Source organism: Gracilinanus agilis, chromosome 6 (assembly GCF_016433145.1).
Source record: "Gracilinanus agilis isolate LMUSP501 chromosome 6, AgileGrace, whole genome shotgun sequence".
Lineage (NCBI taxonomy): Eukaryota > Metazoa > Chordata > Mammalia > Didelphimorphia > Didelphidae > Gracilinanus > Gracilinanus agilis.
In genome coordinates this window covers 79,320,093-79,345,493 of record NC_058135.1, presented here as the reverse complement: position 1 = coordinate 79,345,493, position 25,401 = coordinate 79,320,093, and the positions used below count along the sequence as shown (strand labels likewise).

The window sequence follows — 25,401 nt, the reverse complement described above, 5'->3', positions numbered from 1 at the left end:
TTAAGTCTCCAGCCTTGTTTTCCATCATTCTCCTTCTTTTCTTATTCTGGCTAAGTCAAACCAGTCCCATATCCTGTGCTAGGATCTCCTGATCCTATACTTTTCCAGGCTGTCCTTCATACCTATAATACATTTCTTCCTCATCTTTGCTCTCTAATGCTTTCTGAACTCTCTGTCTCTCTCTCATTTCAAGGACCATCTCAGGCATTGCCTCCTCCATGAATTCTTCCCTGATGCCACAGGCTCAAAAGCATTCTCTCATTCTTGCATTTCCCTAATGTTCTGTGTCTGGATCATTCCTTCACATTCCTTTCCTCTATCATAATCTTTTTATTTTTAATATTTAGCTATATAGTTATTGCATATTTCACTCCAACTTTTCCCCCCCAGCATTTTTCATCTTTGTATCCCATGTGACCAACACAGTTGTCTACCTCATAATAAGCATCTAAGAGATGTTTGCTGATTTTTGTTAACTTGAATTTAAATCTCAATTTATTGATAGATCCTCTTAGTTGTTTTGAAGGGACTAGATAGTTGAGTATAGGGATATAGCAGAGGCAGCCTGGCACATAGTGGGTGCTTAATAAATGCTTATTCCATTCCTTTCCATTTATAGAAGGAATCTTTAATTCTCACCGGCCTCATTGTGTTGGTTTATTTTAGGTTAACCAAGCCCCTCTCATTTGCGGATTGTGTTGGAGATGAGCTGCCGTGGGGATGGGAAGCAGCATTTGACCCCCAGATTGGTGTCTACTACATTGACCACATCAACAGTAAGTTTCTAATTTTTTTAGACACCTACATCATCAAATACCTGCTGTTCAAGGGATACCTGGCTGTGTTGTGGCAATTTAATTGTCTACAAAGTACATTTTCTCCATGCTTCGGATTTCTTAAAATGGGAGATAAGTTTTCTAATGGCAGAAAAACAACAATAAAACATGTCTAACTTGAGAATAAGAAGTCAGTGGGTGGGGAGATCTAAGTGACTCAGTGGATTGAAATGGGAGGATCTGGGTTCAAATCTGGTCTCAGACACTTCCTTTCTGTGACCCTGGGCAAATCTTTAACCCCCATCACCCAGCTCTTACCACTCTTCTGCCTTGGAACCAATATACAGTACTGATTTTAAGACAGAAGTTAAGGGTTATTCAAAACGAAACAAAAAACAAGGTTGAAGTCAGGGAGAAAGTCGATTCACTGTTTTCTGGTGAATTCTCCCTTACTTGGGGACATGGTTTGTTCTGGCCATATTTGGTCTCTCAAGATTATGGGGAATGGGAATAAGAGACCTTTACCTGCTCTGGAAGATTGATCCTGACTGTCTCATAACTCAGAGCATCCTGAATCTTTTCAAAGTGCTTTACAGTAAAGTAAAGGAGACAAAGCTGCCTTAGGGCCACCTTGGCAGATAGAGTTAGACAGTTATTGTTATAAATACAAATTAATAGATCTCATATTTTATCCTCTGACTATTCACAATTGCTCTTAGTTTCCCTTGGGAGGTGGGAAGGATATCTGTCTCCTTTTGCTACCTTTCCTATAGCTTCTGTAGCAGCTAAACCTCTTAGGAGGCTGCTAGGTGGATCAGTGGGACTGGAGTCAGAAAAACCTGAATTCAAATGTGGCCACAGATACTTACTAATTATGTGGCACCCTGGGCAAGTCACTTAACCTCTGTTTGCCTTAATCCCTGGAGAAAAAAAATGGCAAAACATTCTAGTATCTTTGCCAAGAAAACCTCATGGACAGTGGTGGCATACCATGGTTTGCGGGGTCATGAAGAGTAGAACGCAACTGAACAACAACAAAACTTCTCATATCTCTTGGAAGGATTTTATTAATGCAAGTGTTTTAGGAACAAAATGAATATATTTCCTTCTTTAAAGGCAAATCCTTATATTGTCAATCATTACATAATGAAAATACTGTGTAATGTCTTTAAATTATCAGCACATTAGAACAAGTGATAGATTAGTTATTTGTTGATTTCTGTAGCCTCCTTTGATGTTGATGGTTGAGAAGAGTTTTTGACAGACCAAAGAAAGACTTGATGCCATTTATTTATCCTTTTTTTTTTTTTTTTGGAAAACCAAAAAAGCTAAATCTATAAAATACATCTGAATATACTTACCAGTTATTACTCACAAAAATATCTCTTAGTAAGGTATATTTCTAAAGATATCAGGTTATTATCTTTATTAACACAAATATTCATTTTCTAATATTGAGATGGGGTCCAAAACTGATGAACTCATGCTTAACTCATCTGAAAAGGTGTAGTGGATGGAGGCCATATGTTAGACAGGCCTGGTTATGAAAGAAGGCTTCATATATCTTGGAGTAATCTAGTGTGAGTCTCTTGTAAAAGTTAAATAGAGGTTAGGATGAAGACCACTCTTCCAGTAATTTCCACTAAGGGAAGATGCTCTGCTAAGGAAGCAATCAGAAATGAATAATGAAATGTCCACATCAAGTCAGTGGCAGACAGGAAGTCAGAAAAGATGAGTTAGTAAAAAGTATTACATGATGAAATTTCCTAAGTTGTCAGGGAGGCATACAGCATTGTGAATTACTAAGAACTGGAGTACTATCACTTTTCCAGTTTTCCCACAATATCTCAGTCATAGGGTGGAGCTAGGAGGAAGATAATTTGAATGATTGAGTTGTCTTCAAAGTAGGCACATAGATAGGTACCCATCATATAGGTGAAACCCAAGGGTATTTTTGGAAGCCAGCTTTTATGTCGATGGCTTTTTATAAATAATATTTTTCTTTCTTTTTTTTAAAGAACCCATACCTTCCATTTTAGAATTAATATTGTGTATTGATTTCAAGGTGGAAGAGTGTTAAGGGCTAGGCAGTGAAGGTTAAATGACTTGCCCAGGATTACACAGCTTGGAAGTGTCTAAGGCCATATTTGAACCTAGGACCTCTCATCTCTAGGGCTGGCTCTCAATCCACTGAGAAACCTAGATGCCCCCCAAAATAACAATTTTCACAAATTTTTCCATTTCCTCTTTAATCTGCTCACAAGAAATTTTGGCCACCCTTAGAACTTCTGTCTCTACCTGAAAGATTTTTGCAATTTATCAGTTTAAAGCCAATCATTATTCTTTGGAGAATCCAAACACTGGTGAGTTTTAGATTCAGTTGTCTTAGCTTTGTTCTTGTTTGTTTTTATTTCTAGGGTTTTAGCTCCTGATTGGCACTAAAGGAGGCACCCTAAACTCTTATGGTGGAAGAGATTGTAACTGGTTTTTAAAAAAGTGTGTTCTCTACTACATAATTTGATAAGATTGTTGATTTCTCCCATGCATTGTTTCCTGAGATACAGTGAACTCTTATTGGAATCCTAGCTTTGATAATTACTCCCCATGTCATCTCATTTAAGTCATTTATCTTTTCTTGGATTTATGGTCCTCATCTACAAAATGAGGGAATTGGACTATATGTTCTCTACCATCGCTTTCATCTCCAAATCCTGTGATGGCTCTATCAAGGCAACTTGAAACCCCTCAATGCCTTCGCAGACTATATTTTGTGAGTTGCTTATGGCCAGAGCAGTTCATTCTGATATCTAGACTTTTGCTGATAAGCCCGTCCTTAATTTAGCTAGGCTGGTCCTCAGATGGAAAGCACCAAGTGTTTTTCTCCCTTGACCTCAAACACTTTCCAGTTGGGTTAAGAGCTGTCCAACATTTTGCATTGCTGGGAAGGGCTTTGAAAACCCAGTGAGAGCATACTTTGGGGGCTTCTCTAATAATGATGACAACTGTGAGAAGTCACTTGAAGCAGGACAGTAACATACAGATGCAGCTGCCTCCCTCTATGTGTTAAAATACTTTCTAAAATTATTGTTTTAATGATAGTAAAAGTCCTGATTCTTATAGCCTTTCTTCTTCTCTCCCTCAGCCCTCACCATCTTTGTCCTTCTGGAGCTCTGACCAATTGGTACTTCTGATCAGATACTTCAATTTTATACTCTTTCTTCCTTATTTATTCTTTCTTCTTCACTTCCTTGTTCTCCTCTTTGCTCTGATTGCTCCCACTCTATCTCCTTCACTCTCTCTTCTTAGTGGTTCTCTTACCTCCTAAGTCTGGGTAATTTCCAAGACCCTATGTCCTCTTTTCTCTATATGACTTCCCTCAGTGACCCTGTCCAGTGACCCTACAAGAAAGAATGTTAGTCTTAGAGGCAGAGGAAGCCTGGGTTTGAATTCCATCTCTGCCACTTACTGTCAGTGTGAACTTGGGCAAGTATCCCTTGGGATCATATTTTCCATTTCTTTTAAATCAAATTCTAAGATTTTCTTGAGCTCTTAGTCATATGATTGGTCCTATGCTTCCACTTCAAAATTATGTTTGTAGCATCTGGATCTCATCTCACCAGTGCGCTATTTTCAAACCTTCCATGATTCTCCATCGCTGTAGTCTGTCTTTCTAGGACAACCATCTACTATATGATGCCAACCTGCCTTCCCAGAGAATTCACACTGCTTTTTCTCACACACACTGTCTTCCAGCCACACTCAGTTCATCTCCTCTCTTGGTCTCCTCTTGAAATACCTGTTCTTGACATGGCCATGTCTTCTACCATTTTCCTATTGAAATCAATGCATTACCTAAAGTCTCATGTTCAGCGTTACTCCTTTCTGTGACCTATCTGCTCATTCCGTTGTTTCTTTCCCCTTTCTTAGCTGTTTAACTTCCCTATGCCCTCCATATGCCTTAACTTATACAAACAGGTGCCTTCTATCCTCTGCTGGACTGTTAGTTCTTTTAGGGTATTACTTTTCATCTTTGTCTCCTCAGAACCTTGTGTATTGGGTTTCATATGCTAGATGCAGGTTCAAGTATAGTAAATTCTCTTCAATTCACAATTCAATCCCTAGACTATTATTTTCCAGGTATTAAGATTCACTTCTATATAAGCTAATTAGAAAACATCTCATTTGCAGTATATATATATATATATATATATATATGTATACCCTTACCTTTCATCTTAGAATCAATGCTGTATTGGTTCCAAGGCAGAGGAGACAGAAGAGTGGTAAGGGCTAGGCAGTGGGGGTCAAGTGACTTGCCCAGGGTGATAAAGCTAGGAAGAATCAGGACCTCTCATCTCTAGGCCTGGTTCTCAATCCACTGAGCCACCCAGCTGCCCCCTCAGTTGTAATATTTTTGAAAATAATCAGAAAGATTTTTAAAGCTGCCATTTTGCCTAAGTGAGCTAATGATATCCTAGTGCCTTGATGGAGCTAGTATACCATAAAGGGTCCAAATTATATATAGCAAGTAGTTTACTCACTTAAAAGGACCTGGTTCATTATCTCATTAATCTTCAAGACATTCTTGTAAAGCAGTTTAAGAGAGCAAATGGTATTATCCTGTTTTAACAGCTGGTACGTGCATATGCTGTATCTGCGCATTATACAATTTCAGCAGTTTACTCTCTTCTTTTTATGAAGGATGAGGGATTGAAGAGTTTTGTTTATTAAAACTGTTTCTGTCTAATCTGATTCAATACTTTAGAGTTTGACCTTGAAAATTATAGTTGTTTAAAACTAATGATTTATGGCAGTTTTGTTGGATTTTACTTTATTTGAAAACAAGAACTTGAATTCAGTTGTGAAGTACTTTTCAAAGTCTTTGAAATTGACTATTGGAGGGGACATCTGGGTAGCTCAGTGCATTGAGAGCCAGGTCTAGAGATGGGGTTCTGGGTTCAAACTTGGCCTCAGACACTTCCCAGCTGGGTGACCCTGGGCAAGTCCCTTAACCCCCATTGTCTAGCCCTTACCACTCTTCTGTCTTAGAACCAATACACAGTATTGATTCTAAGGCAGAAGGTAAGGGTTTAAATATATATATATATATATATGATTTAAAAAAAATTGACCAGGAAATAATTATTTTGAGTTTTTTGAGGGTAGGTTCAAAGTTGGAACCTTTTTAGCTTAATTCATGTGCCTCAGTTTCTTTATCTGTGAGGATAGCAGATGAGAACATAGATTTAAAAGAAGAAGGAACCTTAGAAGTCTAGTCCACCCCTCTCATTTTACAAATGAGGAAAATTAGACCTAGAGAAATTAAATGACTCATCCAAAGGCTCATAAATAGTAGGTAATAGAGTCAGTATTCACTATACCCTTGTCCTTAGAGTCTAAATTCAATCCTCTGAACACCATCAGAAACTCTAAAGTCCCTTCCTGCTCTAGAACATGTGATAATGTTATTTTTGATGGTAGAAAGAGCTCTCTCTGTGCTTGGAATCTAGAGAGATGAGTTTGAAATACACTCTGAGAAACAAAGGATCAGACAAGGTTAAATGACTTAGGATCAGAGATGCATCACTTGGATCATCTACTTCACATGGTCACTTCACAAGACCAAATGAAATCATAGATGTAAAACGTCTTATACCCCCCCTCTCCCAGTATGTTTGTACAAATGTCAACAGGTATTTTCTTTTTCTTTACCAGATGAAAATGTATGTATGTTTTCTTTTTATGAAGGTTGAGGGATTGGAAGTGGAGAAGAAGAATCTTGGGCCTTTAAAGCTTTCCACTTTTTTCCCACTTTTCTCCTCTTCAAAATACCTCTTTCATAGAGCCGCTCAAATATTTTCTGTACTATCTCTTTTTATTGATCATGGAGTAAAGTCCATTGTCCTTTGCCCAGCATTCAAAACCCTCCATAGCCTATGATCCTCTTGCTTTTTTTAGCTTGCCTTAATACTATTTCCTTCCATGCATGTTGCATTCCAGCTAAATCGTACTATTCCCTGCCAGGAAACACATTCCCTACACTTATCCCCCTCCCCTCCAACCCCTTACTTTCCTTTTTAGAATCAATACTGTGTATTTGTTCCAAGGCAGAAGAGTGGTAAGGGCTAGGCAGTGGGGGGGGTTAAGTGACTTGTCCAGGGTCACACAGCTAGGAAGTGTCTGAGGTCAGATTTGAACCCAGGAGCTCCTGTCTCTAGGCCTGGCTCTCAATCCACTGAGCCACTCAGCTGCCCTCGCTACATGTACCTTTGTTTGTGAAGTCCTTTAGGCTTCAGATCTTATCCCTTTCCCACTTTGACTAACTCCCATCCCTTCTTGAAAGCTAACCCAAATGCCTCACATCCTTTAGGCTTGGTGGGAATTGCCTTTCTTGGTTCTCAATACTAGTGGTTCAAAATAGAAACAAATTATTTAATTAGTGAAAATCACATTAAAGAAAAGGCATTATTACCACCTGCTTTGCCACTAAACTCTTCTCTCTCTCCCTTCCCTCCTTTCATTCTATCCTCTCTTCCTTCCTTCCCTTAGTTCTTTTGAAGTAAGTTGTTTCATAATCCTTTAAGTGATCACTTTGTGTTAAATGTGGATCCTTCCATGGAATGTGCTTTTGGGGTACCTTGTCATGGCACTGGAAGCTTTGCTAGTAGAATACAAGCTCTGGCAGATCTGATGGAGCCAGAGGAGGTCTTATCCCTAACAAAGGAGTGAGCTCATGCCCGCACTGATAAAGTGCAGATCTTTGAAATGTTGTGTATTATGTAGTTAACTTTGTGTCTTTGATGCAATTAGACTCTATGTTCTCTGAGGGCAAGGACTCTCTTATCTAAACTTTGTATCTCCCCAGCACATAGAACTGTATTCTGTGTGCACACACACACTAACTAACTGCTTAAGAACTGTCTAATGAATTAAGTGACTCAGTGATGGAATGTGTTCTTCTATAAATCCCCTTAAAAAAAGATCCTTTTGCATTTTAAATTCAGTAAGCTACCTCACTATCGCACCCTGTTATATGGCTGTTACCAGGACAGATACATTTTCATTTTTTCTTGAGCAGTGATTCCCAGCTTAGTATGCGTAACTCTTCCCTCCTCCTCCAAGGCATCCTTAACTAGCTCAAGGGATGCCATGGGTTGCTCTTTTGCTTTATTTCTGCGAACTCTCAGGTTGTTTCCCCTCCCCCCCCCCCCAGATTATTTTTGAAGGAGAGATGGGGAGAATTTTGTTAAAATCTCATCAAAAAAGACTGATAGGGCATTTGAAATCCCATTAACTGTAGGATCACTATTTTAGAGGAGAAATTTGAGACTCCTGGGTTCTATTTTTTGCTTCCATTGGAAAAGAGAAGCAACCAGTTGAGTTATTTCCATACTGATTCTCTTTATGGTCATGAGCATTGGGCAGCTGGCAAAATGTAAAATTGGGGCTTCAATGTTCAATTTAAGACATGATGAAATACTCTTATTTCAGACTGGCTTCAAGTTCCTTTTTGGAATATTCCGTTCCCTACTGCCCCACAATTGACTTCTTAAGGGAAAAAGGCTGAGGTGGGGTAGGAATAAATCTGAGGTTTTATGAGAGCTGGGTCTGGGTAAGCTCCGAGGATTGTAAAGTGCTGTATTATGAAGACCAAATTATAACCGAATGTTTTTCAGTTGATACAACATATGCATTGATCCTCTCTACTACATTATTTAAACATGGCCTTTCAGAGGCTGTAAATTGAACATTAGACAATGCTGGCATCTTTCCAATATATACATACAGCCCATGTGGGGTCAAGTTTCAGAAGTAATAGAAAACAAAGGGAGTGTGTGAATACTGGTGCCTCAGTTCTCAAGGATAATTTTGCAGCACAATTTTCAAAACACAAAGACTGTGGTTATAGTATTTATAGAATGTCACTTGGGTGTTGTTAACTTTCTTTGAGGTTAGCTGAAACACCAATTTTACTTATTTCCTTCCTTATTTTAAGAAGAAAATCAAAGACATATTTTTCCATTATAACTTAGGATACAATTCAGAGCATGTAGGAAGGACCTTAGAAATCATCTAACCCATTCCTCTTCATTTAATAGAAGGGGAAACTGTGACTGACTAGATCTCTCTCTCTCTCCCTGTCCTCCCCCCTCCCCTTCACACACATGGAATGAAGGGCAGAACCTGGATGTGAGAATCATCTGTCTAAAGGTGATCATTGAACTCAAGATTACTGACAAGTAACCCTTTGAGAGGGAGGGTCCAGGGCATAACATTGTGATATCCCCACAATCAGGGAATGGTCCGGTAATAGTCCGAAAAAAGAACTGGTCAGAAAGCCTGGAAAAGAAGTGAGCAGAAGAATGGTCAGAAAAAGAAGGTGGCCGGTAGGATTAAATTTGACAGAGAGGTCAAGAAGGATGAGGATTAGGAAAAGACCATCAAATTAAGCAATTAGGAGATGACTGGTGACTTTGGAGAGAGCAGTTTTGGTGAATGATGAGTTCTGAAAACAGGCTGCAAGAGTTAGAGAAGTGGGAGAGAGAGGAAGTCGAGGCCATAAGTATGCTTTTTTTTCTTCTAGGGATTGGGCTTAAAAAAGGAAAGTGAAGTGAGGGGTGATGTCCTGAGGGGATACTAGAATTAAGTAAGGATTTTAAAGGATGGAATAGCATCTTTTAGGCAACAGGGAAGAGGCTAATAGATTGCTAGAGATTGAAGTTTAGAAGGAGAGATGGCAGGCATGATAGTGGAGGCAATCTGTCAAAGTAGACAGGAAAAGATAAGAACCCAGTTACATGTTGAAGAATTGGTCTTGAGAAGGGTGACTTCGTCATTAGAGACTGGAGGAAGGATGGGAGATTAGGGTTTTAAGATGAAGAGAACTCTGGTGATTTGACCCCTGTTTTCTCAGGATACAATCAATAAAATTATAACGCACCTACTAAATGCCAGGCTAAGTGCTGGAAAGAAAGTATGAGATGAGATCTTTTGGGAGCATATACAATATAGTTGGAAACTTGAAGAGAGATGACAAGGTTTGGAATAGCTTCTTTGGGGGAAGTGTGGTGCAGAATCTAGACGAGAGGAATACGAGTATTGCTGTGTAGCAGTGTTAACCCAGTTAAGATTAGATAATGTAAATTTGTAGTGAGCTCATTTAGCATGGTTCAGTGACTTCTTCTAACACTGCTCAGCAGCAGGAGAGTAAAATGGAGGAGGAAGATGGTGGGAGGAATCCAAGGCTGAGGCAGACATGTTTTGATTAGTGTTAGGTCAGGGGGCAAGGAATTAGGCAATAAAAAGCAACGAAAGGCCCTTGTTTAGGGACCAACTCTTCATGACTCCATTTGGGATCTTCTAGGAAAAGATACTTGAATGGTTTGCCATCTCCTTCTCCAGCTCATTTTGCAAAGGATGAACTGAAGTGAATAGTGTTAAGTGTCTGAGACCAGATTTGAACTCAGGTTGTCCTGACTCCTTGCCTGGCACTCTATCCACTGCACCATTTAGCTGCCTTTTTCTTTGTCTTTGTAGGACCAATGACATCACAATGTTGGGGTCATGGCATAGTGTGTTTGACTGTGGTCATTCAGACCAATATGAGCATGAAAGGCACTATGACATGTTGGGCACAAATAGTCTGCTGGACATTTGGCATGGAGATGCCTCTAGGTTTACCCATTTACATTTCCTTTGAACTACTGTGATTCTGCTTTGCTCCTAGAATTCAGTGCCTTCTTTGATGCAGGCACACCATGATGCTTGGCCCTGTGCCAGTGTCTTCCATACTCACAATCGATACCAAACTTCTTCAGATAGACCTTTGGATGTATCAGTGTTTGCCTTGTGCAAGTTCCCTTTAAAATAATTTTTTAGGTAAATGTATGTTTGGCATTTGAACAGCTTGGTTAGACCACTGGAATTGTGTGCTTTTTAGTAGAGTCTGAATGCTCGTCAAGCAGTTCAGCTCGAGAAAGGACCTCAGTGTCTAGAACCTTCTCTCTTTTTTTTAATTGAAAAATGTTATTTAATCAATTAACTTGAAATATTTTTCCGTGGTTACATGATTCATGTCTCCCCCCCCCCCGGCAGCCAACAAGTAATTCCACTGGGTTTTACATATGTCATTGATCAAGACCTAGCTCCATATTATTAATATTTGCACTAGGGTAATTGTTTAGAGTCTACATCCCTAATCATATCTCCAATGAATCATGTGATCAAGCAGTTGTTTTTCTTCTGTGTTTCTGCTCCCACAGTTCTTTCTCTGGATGTGGATAGTGTTCTTTCTCATAAATCCCTCAGAATTGTCCTGGATCATTGCATTACTGCTAGTACAGAAGTCCATTACATGCGATTGTGCCACAGTCTATCAGTCTCTGTGTATATGGTGGAACCTTCTCTTGATGTCCCTCCACCACCCATAAGTGTGGCTGAGGTGGAAGCAAGGAGCAGGATTTCATAGGAATAATTCATAGGAATTAAGGATATACTGGGGATATAAGGAGTCAAATTAGTCTAAACTAGATCATTCTACCCCCCTCCCCCTCAGATTGGTGACATCCATTCTAGATAGAGAGAAAAAAAGGAAAGCTTGAGATTAGTTCTAAACTGGTATGGTATTTCACCATTCTAATGTTGTTTTCTGTGGTGAGCTGTATTAATTCACTCCTATATTTAAAATCAATATCCATAAAAATTCTTGGAATAGGGAATTCCTCTGAGATGTGACATTAGCACATTATGCGATGTCACCACTCCTATAGCACAGATAACATTGAAAGCATTTTGCCTTCTAATAGAATGATCTCCTTGGGCCACCAAATCTTAATTTTAAAAATCCTGCCTTTTTGTAATAATTATATTTTCTTTGAGTATTTACCTTTAATAAGTAGTCTTTACAGATTCTTTCAGCAAATGTATCTATCTGTTCAGTGGAGATGAAGTACAATATTGTTTTAGGAAGCCTTCTTCAAAGGCACCTTGGGGAGGTCTTTTTTGTAATTCCTGGTGGAATTGTACAAAATATTTCATAAAATGAAAATGCTTCTTACTGAGATTCTTGTAGCATATGGCATTTAATAGTCTAGCAGAATGTTTCTGCTGATCTACCCCAAATCCTTACAGAGATTAACTGCGGGGACATGGACATGATTGGAACCTAGCCTGAACTTGTCTCCTGTAATTTTAGATATGAGTTGAAATGGACTTTAACACATCAAGTATTATGATGATTAAGTTTCGATTATTCATAATTAAAGCTATGTATCTGTGTCATCTATAGGCAGTTGGATGGTTTAGGGAATAGAGCACTGGGCCTGGAATCAGGAAGACTCATCTTTCTGAGTTCAAATCTGGCCTCAGACACTTACTAGCTATGTGACCCTGGGCAAGTCATTTAACTTTTTGCCTCAGTTTCCTCTTTTGTAAAGTGAACTGGGAAAGGAAATGGCAAACCACTCCAGTATCTTTGCCAAAAAAAAACCCAAATGGGATCGTGAGGAGTCAAACATGCCTGAAACAACTGAACAACAACAACCAAACTATATTGTCTAGAAACTACAGGTACTCTCTGCTCAGGCTCAGAACTGTCCGCACATCCTACATCATCCACAGTGATGCTGTCTGCAAAGGCTCCTTCCCATGCAAAGCAGTTTCCCCCTTTCTCTTGTCTTTAGCTTTCATTTTTGGATATTGAACAACCATATTTTACATCTGGGTAATTTTTTTTACCTTTAATAGGCATTGGTTATATAATTAAATGAAAAAGTAATAGTGGTAGAATGCTTACTGCTTTAAAGAAGATTCTCTTTTCTTTAATATGAGGGAATGTATAATGTGATTGGCCAGATGAAGAAGTCTGTCCCAATAATGCAGTGACTGGGACTCAGAACAGCCACTCGTATACACAGAATAGCAATCTAGACTTGAAAGAAAGACATGCTTTCCAGCTCAGAGTCAGCTTCATGGTCAGTTTTGATCTATCTCTGCTCTGTGCCCTTTGAAGCCAGGTTGAGTCTGGTTTAGCCTACTCTATGATGAAGCATTTGAGGCATGCCATATTCTCCAAACTGGTTTGGCTTCCCAAGGCTCTTCTGGACTAAAGATTTCGACCCTGACCCTCCAACCCCTGAGACCATTATAGATCATCCTGAATTCACACTGATTTGGTGTGGTTGCTGCTCTTGAGACAGACCTATGGGGTAGGTCTGCAGTAAGACTGAAAACCTGTATTTGGTTAATGTGGAAGCATCCAGTGTTTAAAGAAAGCCAGGTAGCACAATGAATAGATTATGGGGCTCAGAGTCAAAGACCTGAGTTCAAATCTAGACTTGGATACTTACAAATTGTGTGACCCTGGGCAAGTCATTTAAATTCTGCCTGCCTTAGTTTCTTCACTGTAAAATGGAGACAGTAATAGCCCCTACTTTCCAGGGTTGTTGTGAGGATCGAGTGAGATGTTATTTGTAAAGCACTTAGCAGAGTTCCTGGTACAAAAAGATATTTAATAAATTCTTCCTCCTTCCCTTCCTTCTTTCTTTCCTTCCTCTCTCCCTCCTCTCCTCCCTCCTTTTCTTCCTTTCTTCCTTCCTCTCTTCCTCCTTCCCTCCCTCCCTTTTTCCCTTCCTAGGGACTTGCATCTCCTTTGTACCTTTGGAAGAATGGAATGTGACAGGTCAACTGGATATTATGAGTAGAAAAAGTACTAGAACTCTTTATTAGAGTTGTACAGACTGCAGTAATATAACTTAATTTGTATGTTGAACATAATTCCCCACCCCAAGTAATCTTTCTGACCACTAGCTCTTTAAATGCCCCAAACAGATAATAATGAAACACCAAGCAAAACGAAAGTTTTCTATAAATTATGATTTGCTGCTTATATTATTTAAAACTTAATGACAAAAGGGTCATACTATAGAATATCCAGGAAGAGTCAGTTCATCACCTACTGTGTGTTTGGCACTGTGTAAGCCCTGATGATCCAAATTAAAATAGAGACAGACCCTGCCCTCAAGAAGCACACCGTCAATCCAGTGGGAGTGGGAGTGGGAGGTAGGGAGACAATGTGTAAACAGCTACATACAAACAAGATATTTACAGAATAAATAGGGGCTAGATAGTCTCAGAGAAGACACCAATTTTAAGGAGGACCGGGAAAAGCTTCTTTCAGAATGTTTTTTTTTTTTTTTTTTTTTTTTTTTTTTTTTTTATCCTGGGACTCCATTCTAGGAGCATAGGGCCACAACCAGTAGGCAATGGGTCACGCAATCGCTCAGGGTCACCCAGCTGGGAAGTGTCTGAGCCCGGATTTGAACCAGGACCTCCCGTCTCTAGGCCTGGCTCTCAATCCACTGAGCTAGCCCAGCTGCCCCTACTTTAGGTTGCAGTTTCTTTAGCAGATGTAGTTTTTACAGGTAGGAAAGAGAAATACGCATATATGAATTGAGAGCTTTAGTAGACTATGATTTATGGTGTGGATTTCTGGCATTGTCAGCATTATTTGTTTACCCTTACTTTATAACCTTGAATTTTAAAATGTTACTTTGCTTACTATGACTTCTTTTTAGATGCTCTGTGTGTGTGTATGTGTGTACATGTACGGGAAGGGGGGGAAGGAGTGGGAATTAAAGTATGGTTTTATAGAAATAATTTCTAGTCAAATATTACCAAAGAGTTTTTACCTAACTGAGAACATATTTTTGCTGCTTCTGCTGGTAGCTTGGCAGAGATTGATAGACCTTCCGTGCCTCTTACTGTCTAACCCCTCTTGACAGTGTATTGGTGAAAAATAGTCACTAACATAGTAGCAAGGTATACATTTGTGTTTGTCATTGTTCAAACTGAAGCCTGGTTGGTTCAAAGAGCAGCGGGTTAAGAACCTTGAATCTAGAGGGATAGCCTAGTCTAAGATTTATACCTCTTGTAACATCTCCCAACCCACCATCTGCATAAATCTCATTTCTAACATTTTTGTCCTAGGGCAGCCCTCAGAACTCTTATGAACTATTTTCCCCTTTTTATTTCTTTTCCAGATTTTTCTTTCATCCCTCATCCTTTGCATCCTTCTTAAAGTAAAAATCCTCATGTCAAGTTTGGTTTATATAGAGTTGCCCTGACGGTGGTGGATAGGAATGGAGGAAGTTGTCCCCTCAGATTCCAATTCTCCTTTTGTAATTTCTTTATTCAGGGCCTATTTCAACCATTCCTCCTTCTAAATTGGTATACTGCCCACATTGTTCTTTTTTCTTCTCCTTCTTTCTATTTTGGTCCTCTCCTGGGTAACCTCTTTTTTCCTTCTGATTGTGTAGAGTTGTAGCAACTTTCTTTTTTTCCACTTTTTTTTATAGTACCATGTAGTCATTCTGGATCTTTTTCCCCTCTCTAAGAGGAGATCCTTGGGTCAGATCATTTAGTTTTTTTCTCTGTCCTCAATGTCCCATGAACCATAAAGTTCTTTCCATTTACAGTAACAAGAAAAGTCTTTAAACTCTCCACAACAAGTAGCCATGGAAGCTCTGGAATGATTGTCATATGTTCTTTTAACTGGTTTTTATATTATATACTTATTCAACACAATCGTTCCAAAGACACTCTGGGGACCTCTTTTCCCTCCAAACTTTCTCTCAGTAACCTCTTCAGTTCCCATGTGTTTGATGATCAGTTCCTTGTAGATGACATATATATGAGGCATCATATATCTAGATATGTCTGTATGTATGGATGCATATATATATATACACACATATACATATACACATAGATGAGTATATGTGCTGACAAGCATATGTATGTATTTCTTTCTGTCCTGTCATCTATCATCTATCGTCTATTTTATCTATCAAATGAGATAATAATTGCAAAGCTCCTATCACAGTGCTTGGCACAGTTATAGTAAGCACTACATAAATATTTATTATTATTGTTGCGGTTATTATTGTCTCCCATGTGCATTTATTTCTCCCCATTAGAATCTTGCAAGTCGCTTGCTCTAGGTTTTGGACGAGTATCCCCAGTGCCTAGTATGGTGCCTGGAGCATAGTAGTCACTTAATGAACCCTTTGATTGATTCTCTATGCAAGGCTTCTGTACATCAGTCTTCTGGCAGCTTGCTCATATAACACCTCATCTCATCCTCATCCTCTAGTGGGAATTCTAAATGATACCTTGGAAAGGTTATAGAATATAATGCACTAATGGGCGGTAGAGGTAATGGAGACATTTGGAAATATGTTATTCACTTCACTAGACATTTATTATAAGCCCCTGCTGTGTGCCAGGCACTGTGCTAAGCCCTGGGCATACAAGAAGAGGCAGAGCACAGTCCCTGCTCCCAAGCGGCTCACTAAATATCTTCATGGACCAACATAAGCAGTGCCACCCTTGGCTAAAGAAGGTGGGAATGATAGAGATGTAGCATTCTGTCTGACACCTTGTGTTAGTTAAAGCCCCTGATGTCAGGGATTTCTGCTGGAGCCATCATCGAAGAAGGAACCGATGTAGATTATAGAATGTCTGTGGTGTGCTCTTACTGAGATTCTTGTGGCATGTGGCATTTCATAGTCTGCCGCTCCTACCCAGATCCTCAAAGAGACTAACTGCGGGGACATAGTCATGGTTGGAACCTAGTCTGAACTGAATCATTGGTCTCCTAGAATTATAGATATGAGCTGAAATGAAGGGTTGTGGTGACTAAGTTTTATGGGGTTCTAATTGAGTTGAATGGGACCATTCATTGGGGGTAGGTATGGGAAAACACTGTTATTTTCTAGCTGTATGTTTTGGGGCAGATCACTTAATCCCTTTGGACCTCAGTTCCTTTTCTGTAAAATGGGGGATGGGGCTTAGACTAGATGGCCCCTAAGGAGCCTGCCCAACCTAATACTATAGTCCTTTGAAATAATGTATATGCTGGCAAATTGATCTTCATTATCTTGACTTAGAGATCCATACTTAGTAACATAATTTTCCTAGTTCTTATGTTGAGAAAACAAAACCTCACCAGCCTCATTTTGCTATTCCCTGAGTCTTTTGTGTTTCAGTTCCCAAGGAACAGCACAACATTTAATGAAAAGCCTTTGGGACTATTTTAATTGGCTGGTGTCATAATTGTGTTTTCCCTTAGCAATAAGTTGGGTTATGGGCAGGATTCACTTTGAAGTGGCTTTCTAGTTCAAACTCTGTAAGCTGGGATTCAGATTAGTTCTTTGAGCTTTTCAGATATTTGGAGCTGGCAGCAATCTTTTTTTAAACCCGTACCTTCTGTCTTAGAATCAATACTGTACATTGGCTCCAAGGCAGAAGAGTGGTTAAGGGCTAGGCAATGGGGGTTAAGTGACTTGCCCAGGGTCACACAGCTAGGAAATATTGAGGTCAAATTTAAACTCAGGATCTTCCAACTCTAGACCTGGCTCTCAATCTACTGAGCCACCTAGCTGCCCCCCAGAAGCAATCTTTAACTAGAACCCCCTTTATTTTATAGAGGAAACCAGAGCCACTGGCAGCTTTGCCCAACTGGGATTTGTACCCAGGTCCTCTGACTTGAAATCCAGTGTACTTGCCATTAAACTCTGCTACCTTTAGGTCATCACATTAAATTTATGTCAACAGGTTAAAAACCTTTTTGGTTCATTCTAAGGCTTTTTGAATTCATTTAGAAGCTAAATCTGTGGTTAATATAGTAGGATAGTATTAGGATGGTGCTGGGTGTTGGATGTTGAGTAGTTCATGGAAGGGGGAGTAATAGTGTAATTTCTAGGCAAAAAAAGGAGAAATGTAATTGCTACCAGAAAGAATTTTATTGAGAATGAAAGTTGAGCCAACCTGAATGGGCTGAAAATGCATTTGTATGGGCTTGATTTTCTAGGTCGAGCTGAAGTAGTCAGAAGACAATTATTACTACAATAGTGGCTAATAGTGTATTAGCGATTAGTGTAATAATGAGGTTAATTATTTTTCTCTGGTTTTACCTAGAACTTAATTATTAGAAATCAGTAGTCCTAATTATACGAGAACAACAAGAAGCTAATAAAAAAGAATCCTTCGCACAGGATAGAAAAGATCTTTTTGACCCCCGGGGTATGTCATAAAGTCCTTGGAATATCCCTTCTCATATGATATCTCGTCATCATTGATATACTGTTAGAAGTATGGAAATAAGTCCCATGGCCAGGAGGAGGAAGGAGTTAAAATGGAATCATGTTGTACAAGCCACCAAGTACTTAGGAACAACAAGTCCACAGTGTGCTCTGGTGATTAGAACATTCCTATTTCTCCTCTTCTTTCTCCTCTCCCAAGAACAATTAACTTCATTATCACCATATAGCCTTATACAAATCTCTAGGAAGGCACTCATCACTCTGGGAGTCAGCCAGTCAGTAAATATTTATTTTTTAAGTACCTACAATGTGCCAGGCACTATGCTAAACTCTGTAGCTAAGACTCCCCCACTCCTCCAAATACAAGTTAAAACCAACATAAATATAAATTAAAATGTTTGAATGGGGAGGGCACTGGGCATTATGAGCTTCAGCAAGGGGTATAAGTAGGTGCTACTTGAGCAAAATTTTGAAGAAATCAAAGAATTCTAGAGGGGCCATGAATGAGATGGGAGTGCATTTCAGAGACAGATTGCAAGTCCTCTGCAATTTAGTAGCTGGTCTTTCAGATTTACCATGTTCCTTCCTCTAGGGCAGTGGTTCCCAAACTTTTTTGGCCTACCGCCCCCTCTCCAGAAAAAATATTACTTAGCACCCTCTGGAAATTATGAACTTATTTATTGAACTCGGAATAGAATGAAATACAAAAAAAGTGTGGCCATCAATGCTCCCCTGGATCGCTGCAGCACCCACCAGGAGGCAGTAGCACCCACTTTGGGAATTACTGCTCTAGGGAAAAAAAAAATCTGTCCTTGATAAGGGCTAAGGAATGGGGGCTAAGTGACTTGCCCAGGGTCACACAGATAAGAAGTGTCTGAGGTCAAATTTAAACCCAGGACCTCCTGTCTTTTGCCCTGGCTCTCTAACCACTCCACTAAATCACCCAGCTACTCTTCTGCTGATACTGTTTTGAAAAATGCAGTCGTCTCCACAACTCATTGATGTGGCAGAAGAAAGACTAGTGGAGATCCTGTACATTTCCATATTTTTTATTAAAACATTATACATTCAAATAGTTATTTAGTTATTGGTTGTTTTTCATGGGGAAAGAATTTTTGTAATTATTTAAGGGTGTGCCGATATCAACCAATTGTTGCAAGAATCAAAGCAAATAAATGGAATACACTCATATAACCCTTGATTTTCGTTTGCTTAGCCCTGATTCTACCACCTCAGAAAACATTTTGCCCTAACACAGAACTATGTTTATTGGCAGTGTACTATTGTAAGCAGAACTAGAGTTTCCAAGCTATTTCCACAGATCATTATTGTCATTAATATTACATCAATTTAGTATATAACTGCTGTGTGTGAGAGAAATCCAAACCCTAGTAGGTCTAACATCTGAACATTAGTCCAAGGACCTAGAATTTGTTTGTTTGATTTTTTTGTTTTACCATTTAAATTAAGAAAAATTTTAATTACATTTTTATCAGTTCACAGTAATTTCCTGCAACCCTTCTTCTAGAAAAAAAAATCAAAGCAAAATCCTTGCAAGAAATATGTATAGTCAAGTGAAACAAATTCCCATTTTGGCCAAGTCTCTTTCTGCATTTTGAGAGTTTAACAAACTATCTGTTTCTAATATAAATATTATTTATATTTCATGTAATTTTATTACTTATTAATAGCCATTAATTTTATATAATATATTATAATTTAATGTTTTATATTTTACATACATGATGCATGTACACACATAAAATACATTTGAATACAAAGGTATGTGTACATATTTATAGAAAGGCAATTAAAAAAAAAACCTCAATAATCAGGACCACATATACACATTCTCCCCCTTCTCCCTTCTCTGATTTAATTCATCCTTATGGATTTCTGTTTAGGGTATTATATCCACAATTTTTTAGTCCCCAACCTCTCTGCTGGCCAGTACCTTGAGCTCCACAGATCTAGCACTCCTGCTATGCTGTTCTAATTCTCTGATTATGAGCCCTCCTTGGTAGCTCCTCCATGACTGTTAGTTACTGTTTGGCTGCTGAAGGAAGGATTTAGGCTTCCATTTCTGATCACAAATCTTGTCCAAGGACTGATATTCCCTTCAATATGACTGGCTTTTATGGATGAGCCACTTAGCTTTTCTGTACCTCAGTTTCTGTATCTATAAAATGGGGATAATAACACTTCACTCACAGGGATAATGTGATGATCAAATGAATCGACATATAAAAAGCACTTTACAAACTTTATAAAGCACTTAATGATGTTCTCTGTTGTTGATTAGTTGGCTGGCTTAGTGGTGTGTGTTCTGGTATTCCTGACATGACTCCTCTCCCTCCCTCAGTCAGCTGCTTTCATGTTTACCTGTGCTGGCCTTGGCTTCCTTGATCTGACCTTTCTACCTGCATCCCCTTGCTTCCAATCCTCATTTTGCATAGTTTGATTTTTTTATATATCCTGAATATACAGCTCGACTTGTTAGCGCACAGGCACAGATCACCTATCAAATATTTTTTCAAAAATTTTATTATTTTACATATTAGAACAGAAAAAGAAATGGATTGATCACATAGCAAAGTGAGGTATACCTGGTAGAAAACTGGAGTTCAGCCCTAAAATCTATAGAATGATTTTTTTAACTCCATATTTTTTTAAAAACAATATTTGATGCCCCCAATTAACATGTAAAAATAATTTTAACATTAGTTTTTAAAAATTTTGAGTCCCCAAATTCCTCCTCTCTTGCCTTCCCTCTCTCATCTCTCCCCCCTACAAGATGTTAACTAATCTGATATAGAAAAAAAATCTCATGTATTAGAGGAATAATAATAATAGTTAATATTGATAGAGAACTTCTCTACTTTATCTCACTCTCCCAACAACTCACTGATCAAGATGCTATTAATTTTCTCTGTACTCAGAGAGGCTTAAATGAATTGCTCAGCATCACACAACTTGCGAGGGTTGGAGACAGGATTCAAGCTTAGGAAGATTCCCTGTCAAAATTCATTAAAGACACCACCATACACAGTCCATTGGATAGACATTCTTAAGGGGAGGAAGATAGAGCAAGTATTTATTAAATGTCTACTATGCATGAGACAATGTGCTAAATGCTTTACAAGTATCAGCTCATTTGGTTTATGTGAGGATATGGGCAAGAGAAGGCATCGATGGGCTGTGATCTAAATTGTTGGAAAGATTCATAGACCATATGGGTGAAATAGTGGATTCATTGAAATATACAAAAGTTTTAGGGGGAGAAAACCTTACTTCTTGTAGGCTAAGAATCATTAGTAACTCTTCTCCCAACACTAACCACAAGTGGTTTAAGCATAAATAAAATTAATATTGTTTGTTTGAGACAGTTTGGAGAATTTCATTATATTACATAATATAATTGAGGTTCTGGAGAAGGAAATGGCAAATCACTCCAGTATCTTTGCCAAGGAAACCCCCGATAGGGTCACAAACAGTTGGATACAACTGAAATGTCTAAACAGCCAAAAAAATAATTGAAATGTTTCCAAACAAGAGATATGAAGATCATGGTCTTTTGTCATTCAGTATATTTGGGGAGGGGTTGGGGAGGGTTAGAAGTGGGAAGGAAGGAAGACAACTAAAATATCTCATACCTCATATTTTGTTACTTTCCCCCACCTCAGTGATGGCGAAGTATAATATTAAATGTGAGTTCTAAAGCTTGATGGCTAATATACTTTGAATAATACTCAGAGGATGGTTAGGAATATTTAAACTACCCGTCAGACAGTGTTTTATTACAATTGTTCATTATAAAGTCTGTCCTTTGATGCCATACATGAATTGAGACAACCAGCAAAAATCCTTCTCAGAGGAAATATTTAGTGTTTAGAAAAAGACATGTTTAACTAAGTTAAATAGGTTGCTGCTTTCAGTTTACAAGATAATAAGAAAAATGAAAGAAATAATAAAATATACTAGAGTCAGACGTTTGGAATGTGTCCATTATATTCAAAAAAGAAAAATATGGCAAATAACTATGTGCCTGATATTAGTGGAAAACTCCAGAGTTTGTGAAGTAAAAGGAATTTAGATTTTAAGAGTACCAGTAAGTTCTTAAATCCCTAAAGGTTTGATCAGTCCACTACCCAACACATTTCAAGCACAGACAATCCTCATTATTTGCAGATTCCACATCTGTGAATGTGTCTATTCACTAAAATGTATTTGTAACCTCAAATTTGATACTGATGGTGCTTTCTTGGTCATTCGTGGACAGGGGGCAGAAAGGTGAAAGATTTGAGTCAATCAATGTGCATAGTCTCAGCTGAGGCCAAACAAGGTGACAGCATGCCTTCTTGTTAAAACTCTCATGCTCCAAACAAGTGGCTTTTTTGTGGTCTGTTTAGTGCTACAGTTTCTCTCTTTTTGTTTTGCATTTTTGTGGATGATTTTTCTATTTTAAATGGCTCCTAAGAGGAGTACTGAAGTGCTACCTAGTATTCCTGAACCTGAGAAGGTCATGATGTCTTAGAAAGACTTACATGTTAGGTAAGCTTTGTTCTGTGTTCGGCATGAGTTATGGTGCTGTTGGCCCAAGAGGTCAGTGTTAATGAATCAACAATATGGTACATCCAGGAAGAAGAAATTCACCCATCTGTACCTGAAATTATTCAGGAAAGTGCTAAACAAATGTGAGCAGGGGATTTCAGGGACCTAACCATACATTTTCCTTTAGGAGCACTGTTTTAATATTCCTTAATTGTTTGCTGTGACCTCACAGAACATATTGTCTTCCCCCATTAGACTGTAAGCTCCCTAATGCAGGGACTTGGTTTCATTTTTGTATTTGTGCCACCAGCACTTTGCATAGTGCCTTGAACATTGGAGGCATTTACTAAATGTTTGTTGAATTGAATGATGAGAAAGAACTGTACCTACCATATTGCAGGCATGATCCAGGGTCTGATGGACACAGACAAAAGAAAGGTATCTCTTGCCTTCAAAGACCCTACTTGATAGAATGGTGGGGAACTGGTGGAGGTAGGAGAGAATTAAGTGCCTTGAAGCAATTTTTTGCCAAACTTAATTTTTACTAAAATCAAAGGGTGGTTAAAGCCTTTTAATGATTGCTTTTACAGAAACCACACAGATAGAGGATCCCAGGAAACAATGGAGGAGAGAACAAGAGAGAATGCTAAAAGACTACCTAATGGTGGCCCAAGATGCTCTTAACACACAGAAGGAACTATACCAAGTGAAAGAGAAAAGGCTTGCTCTGGCTCTGGATGAATATGTGAGGTTAAATGATGCTTACAAGGAGAAATCGAGTTCTCGCACTAGCTGTAAGTATACAGTCAAATTTCCTTATTTGGGAGCTCTGGACTCCGTGGAAAAAGGGGAAGCCTGCTTGACTTTCTTGAGGATCTCAGTTTGAGTCTTTTTTTCTTACCGTAAGTGGGAAAGGTATCCTAAAGCCACATTTGGGGGAGGAATGTGCCCCAGGTTTCTCATTAAACTTCCTTAGCACCAGAAGGCTACACACAGCCCTTGATACTTGAGGTCAAGGTTTCCTGTTTTCTAGATCATGTGGCCCTTTTATAATTTCTCCCCCTTCTTCTGCTTGACTGTCATTTTTGGCCATGTATCTGCTAATTATATTCTCTCCTAGGATAGAGAAGAGAGAAGGAAGACATCATCCAATTTTGCTTATTCATTAATGACTCTAGCCACACACACACACACACACACACACACACACACAGAGCTTATAGAGTTAGGGTGTTGAAACTACTGATGATAATGAGGCTTTTGTTTTAGCCATGATTTTTATTTGTCCAAGGCTGTGCTTTTCTCTCTTTATATCATATGAAGCCTAGAACAGGGGTTCTTAGTCTTTTTTGTGTCCTGGACCCACTTGGCGGTCTGATGAAACCTAGTGACTCCTTCTCAAAGATATAATAATTAAATTAAATAAGGTAAATTTTTAAAAAGATCCATTTTTAAATGGATGAACTAGAACACAGAAAGTTACTAAACAAGCCAATTACTTTAAAATTAATTTACCAAAAAAATGTTTGTAAAGGTCACAGACCTCAAGTTAAAGAAGCCCTTTTCTAGAGTTTTAAAAGTAATTGACAGCATCTCTGTGAAAGATGTTCGAATATCTTATTTAAAAAGAGGAGGACTTGGATAATTGAAGCCATGGAAGAACTGAATCTGGGAGGTATTCTTTTAGGTGAGGAGGAAACAGAGCTTTTGGATCTGTTCATTTTTTTCCTATTAGGACAAATTTAATTCTTTTTATTAAAGGGCAATTTAAATTTTGGTTGACTATTTGATCACAAGTTTTCATATTTATTCCTTTTCTGAATAACAAATGTAAAAAAAAGAAATGAACAGCCATAGTGATACTTGATGTCACTTTATAGGGCTAGAATTTCATTGAAGGGGGTTGGAAGATGCTGAGGAAGAGATGCCATGCTGCTTTCACAGATGCAGACCATAGAGAAACAATTTCATGAGTGGCTGTGGCCACATAATTCATTCCATGCTGCCCATTGGGATTGCTTCTCCAGACTCTGCTATGGTGGTCTTCATTTGACACAGGGCACAGGCAGGCCAGTACTTTGAGACTTTCTTACCTTCCATTGGTATAAATGTCAAGAACAGTTTTCACCCCTATCCTACGACGAGGCATCATTACGCATTCCTAGTGGAGGTATAAAATGGGATAGTATGAGAGATATGATTTTGAGTCTTAAGAGGTCTTTTTCTTTTTCTTTCAAAAGTATTTTCAGGATCTTCATCGAGCACTAAATATGATCCTGATATTCTGAAGGCGGAGATCTCCACTACACGGTTGCGGGTAAGAATATTTCATGTTGTTTATTAATATCATAGATTATTAATGCTGGAAGGGATGTCATCTAGTCTAGACTTACTCCAAAGTAGGAATTTCTACCACAACATATATCACATCACATCAGAGACCACCCAGGATCTGCTTGAAGTTAATGACAGGAAACTCACACTACTTTACAAGGTACACCAATTTGGTTTTGGACAGTTTTAATTAGTATAGCTCTTCTTTAAATTGAACTAAATTTATTCATTAGCCTTCATTCTGCTTTTTGAAGGTACCCAAAACAGCCCTCTTTTACATTCTAGCTATTTTGTATTCCTTCTCCTAATCCCTCACTCTTCCTTTCTCTGAGCTATAAATCCTCAGTTTTTTTCATCATTTTGGCTCCAAATTATTCACCATTCTAATGCCTTCATTTATTTGAGTTTGCCAGTTTCCCTAATCAATTGTGGCAACCAGAACTTGACAGAGGAATCCAGATGTCTGACTATGTAGTGTCTATAGTGAAAGGGAGGAATTTGGGTAAAATGTGAAGGGCCAGAGTGAGGATACAGAAGTGTCCTGGATGCAGAAAACAGAATGTTTCCCAAGAGGGAAGCTTGGAATTCTCAGGGAAGGGTTCTGAGGTGCTGACCTGGCAGCTGGGGGAGAGTGAGGA

At 38.7% G+C, this 25,401-nt stretch overlaps 1 protein-coding gene across 1 annotated transcript in view; it reads left to right on the top strand.

Moving 5' to 3' along the window:
* The window catches only part of WWC2 (WW and C2 domain containing 2), a 241,937-nt gene that overhangs the window by 105,140 nt on the left and 111,396 nt on the right, over positions 1 to 25,401 (top strand). The window contains exons 2-4 of the mRNA XM_044680083.1: positions 667 to 776; positions 23,020 to 23,223; positions 24,670 to 24,746. Coding sequence (XP_044536018.1) covers positions 667 to 776; positions 23,020 to 23,223; positions 24,670 to 24,746 — 391 coding nt within the window. The remainder of the gene's footprint in view (positions 1 to 666; positions 777 to 23,019; positions 23,224 to 24,669; positions 24,747 to 25,401) is intronic.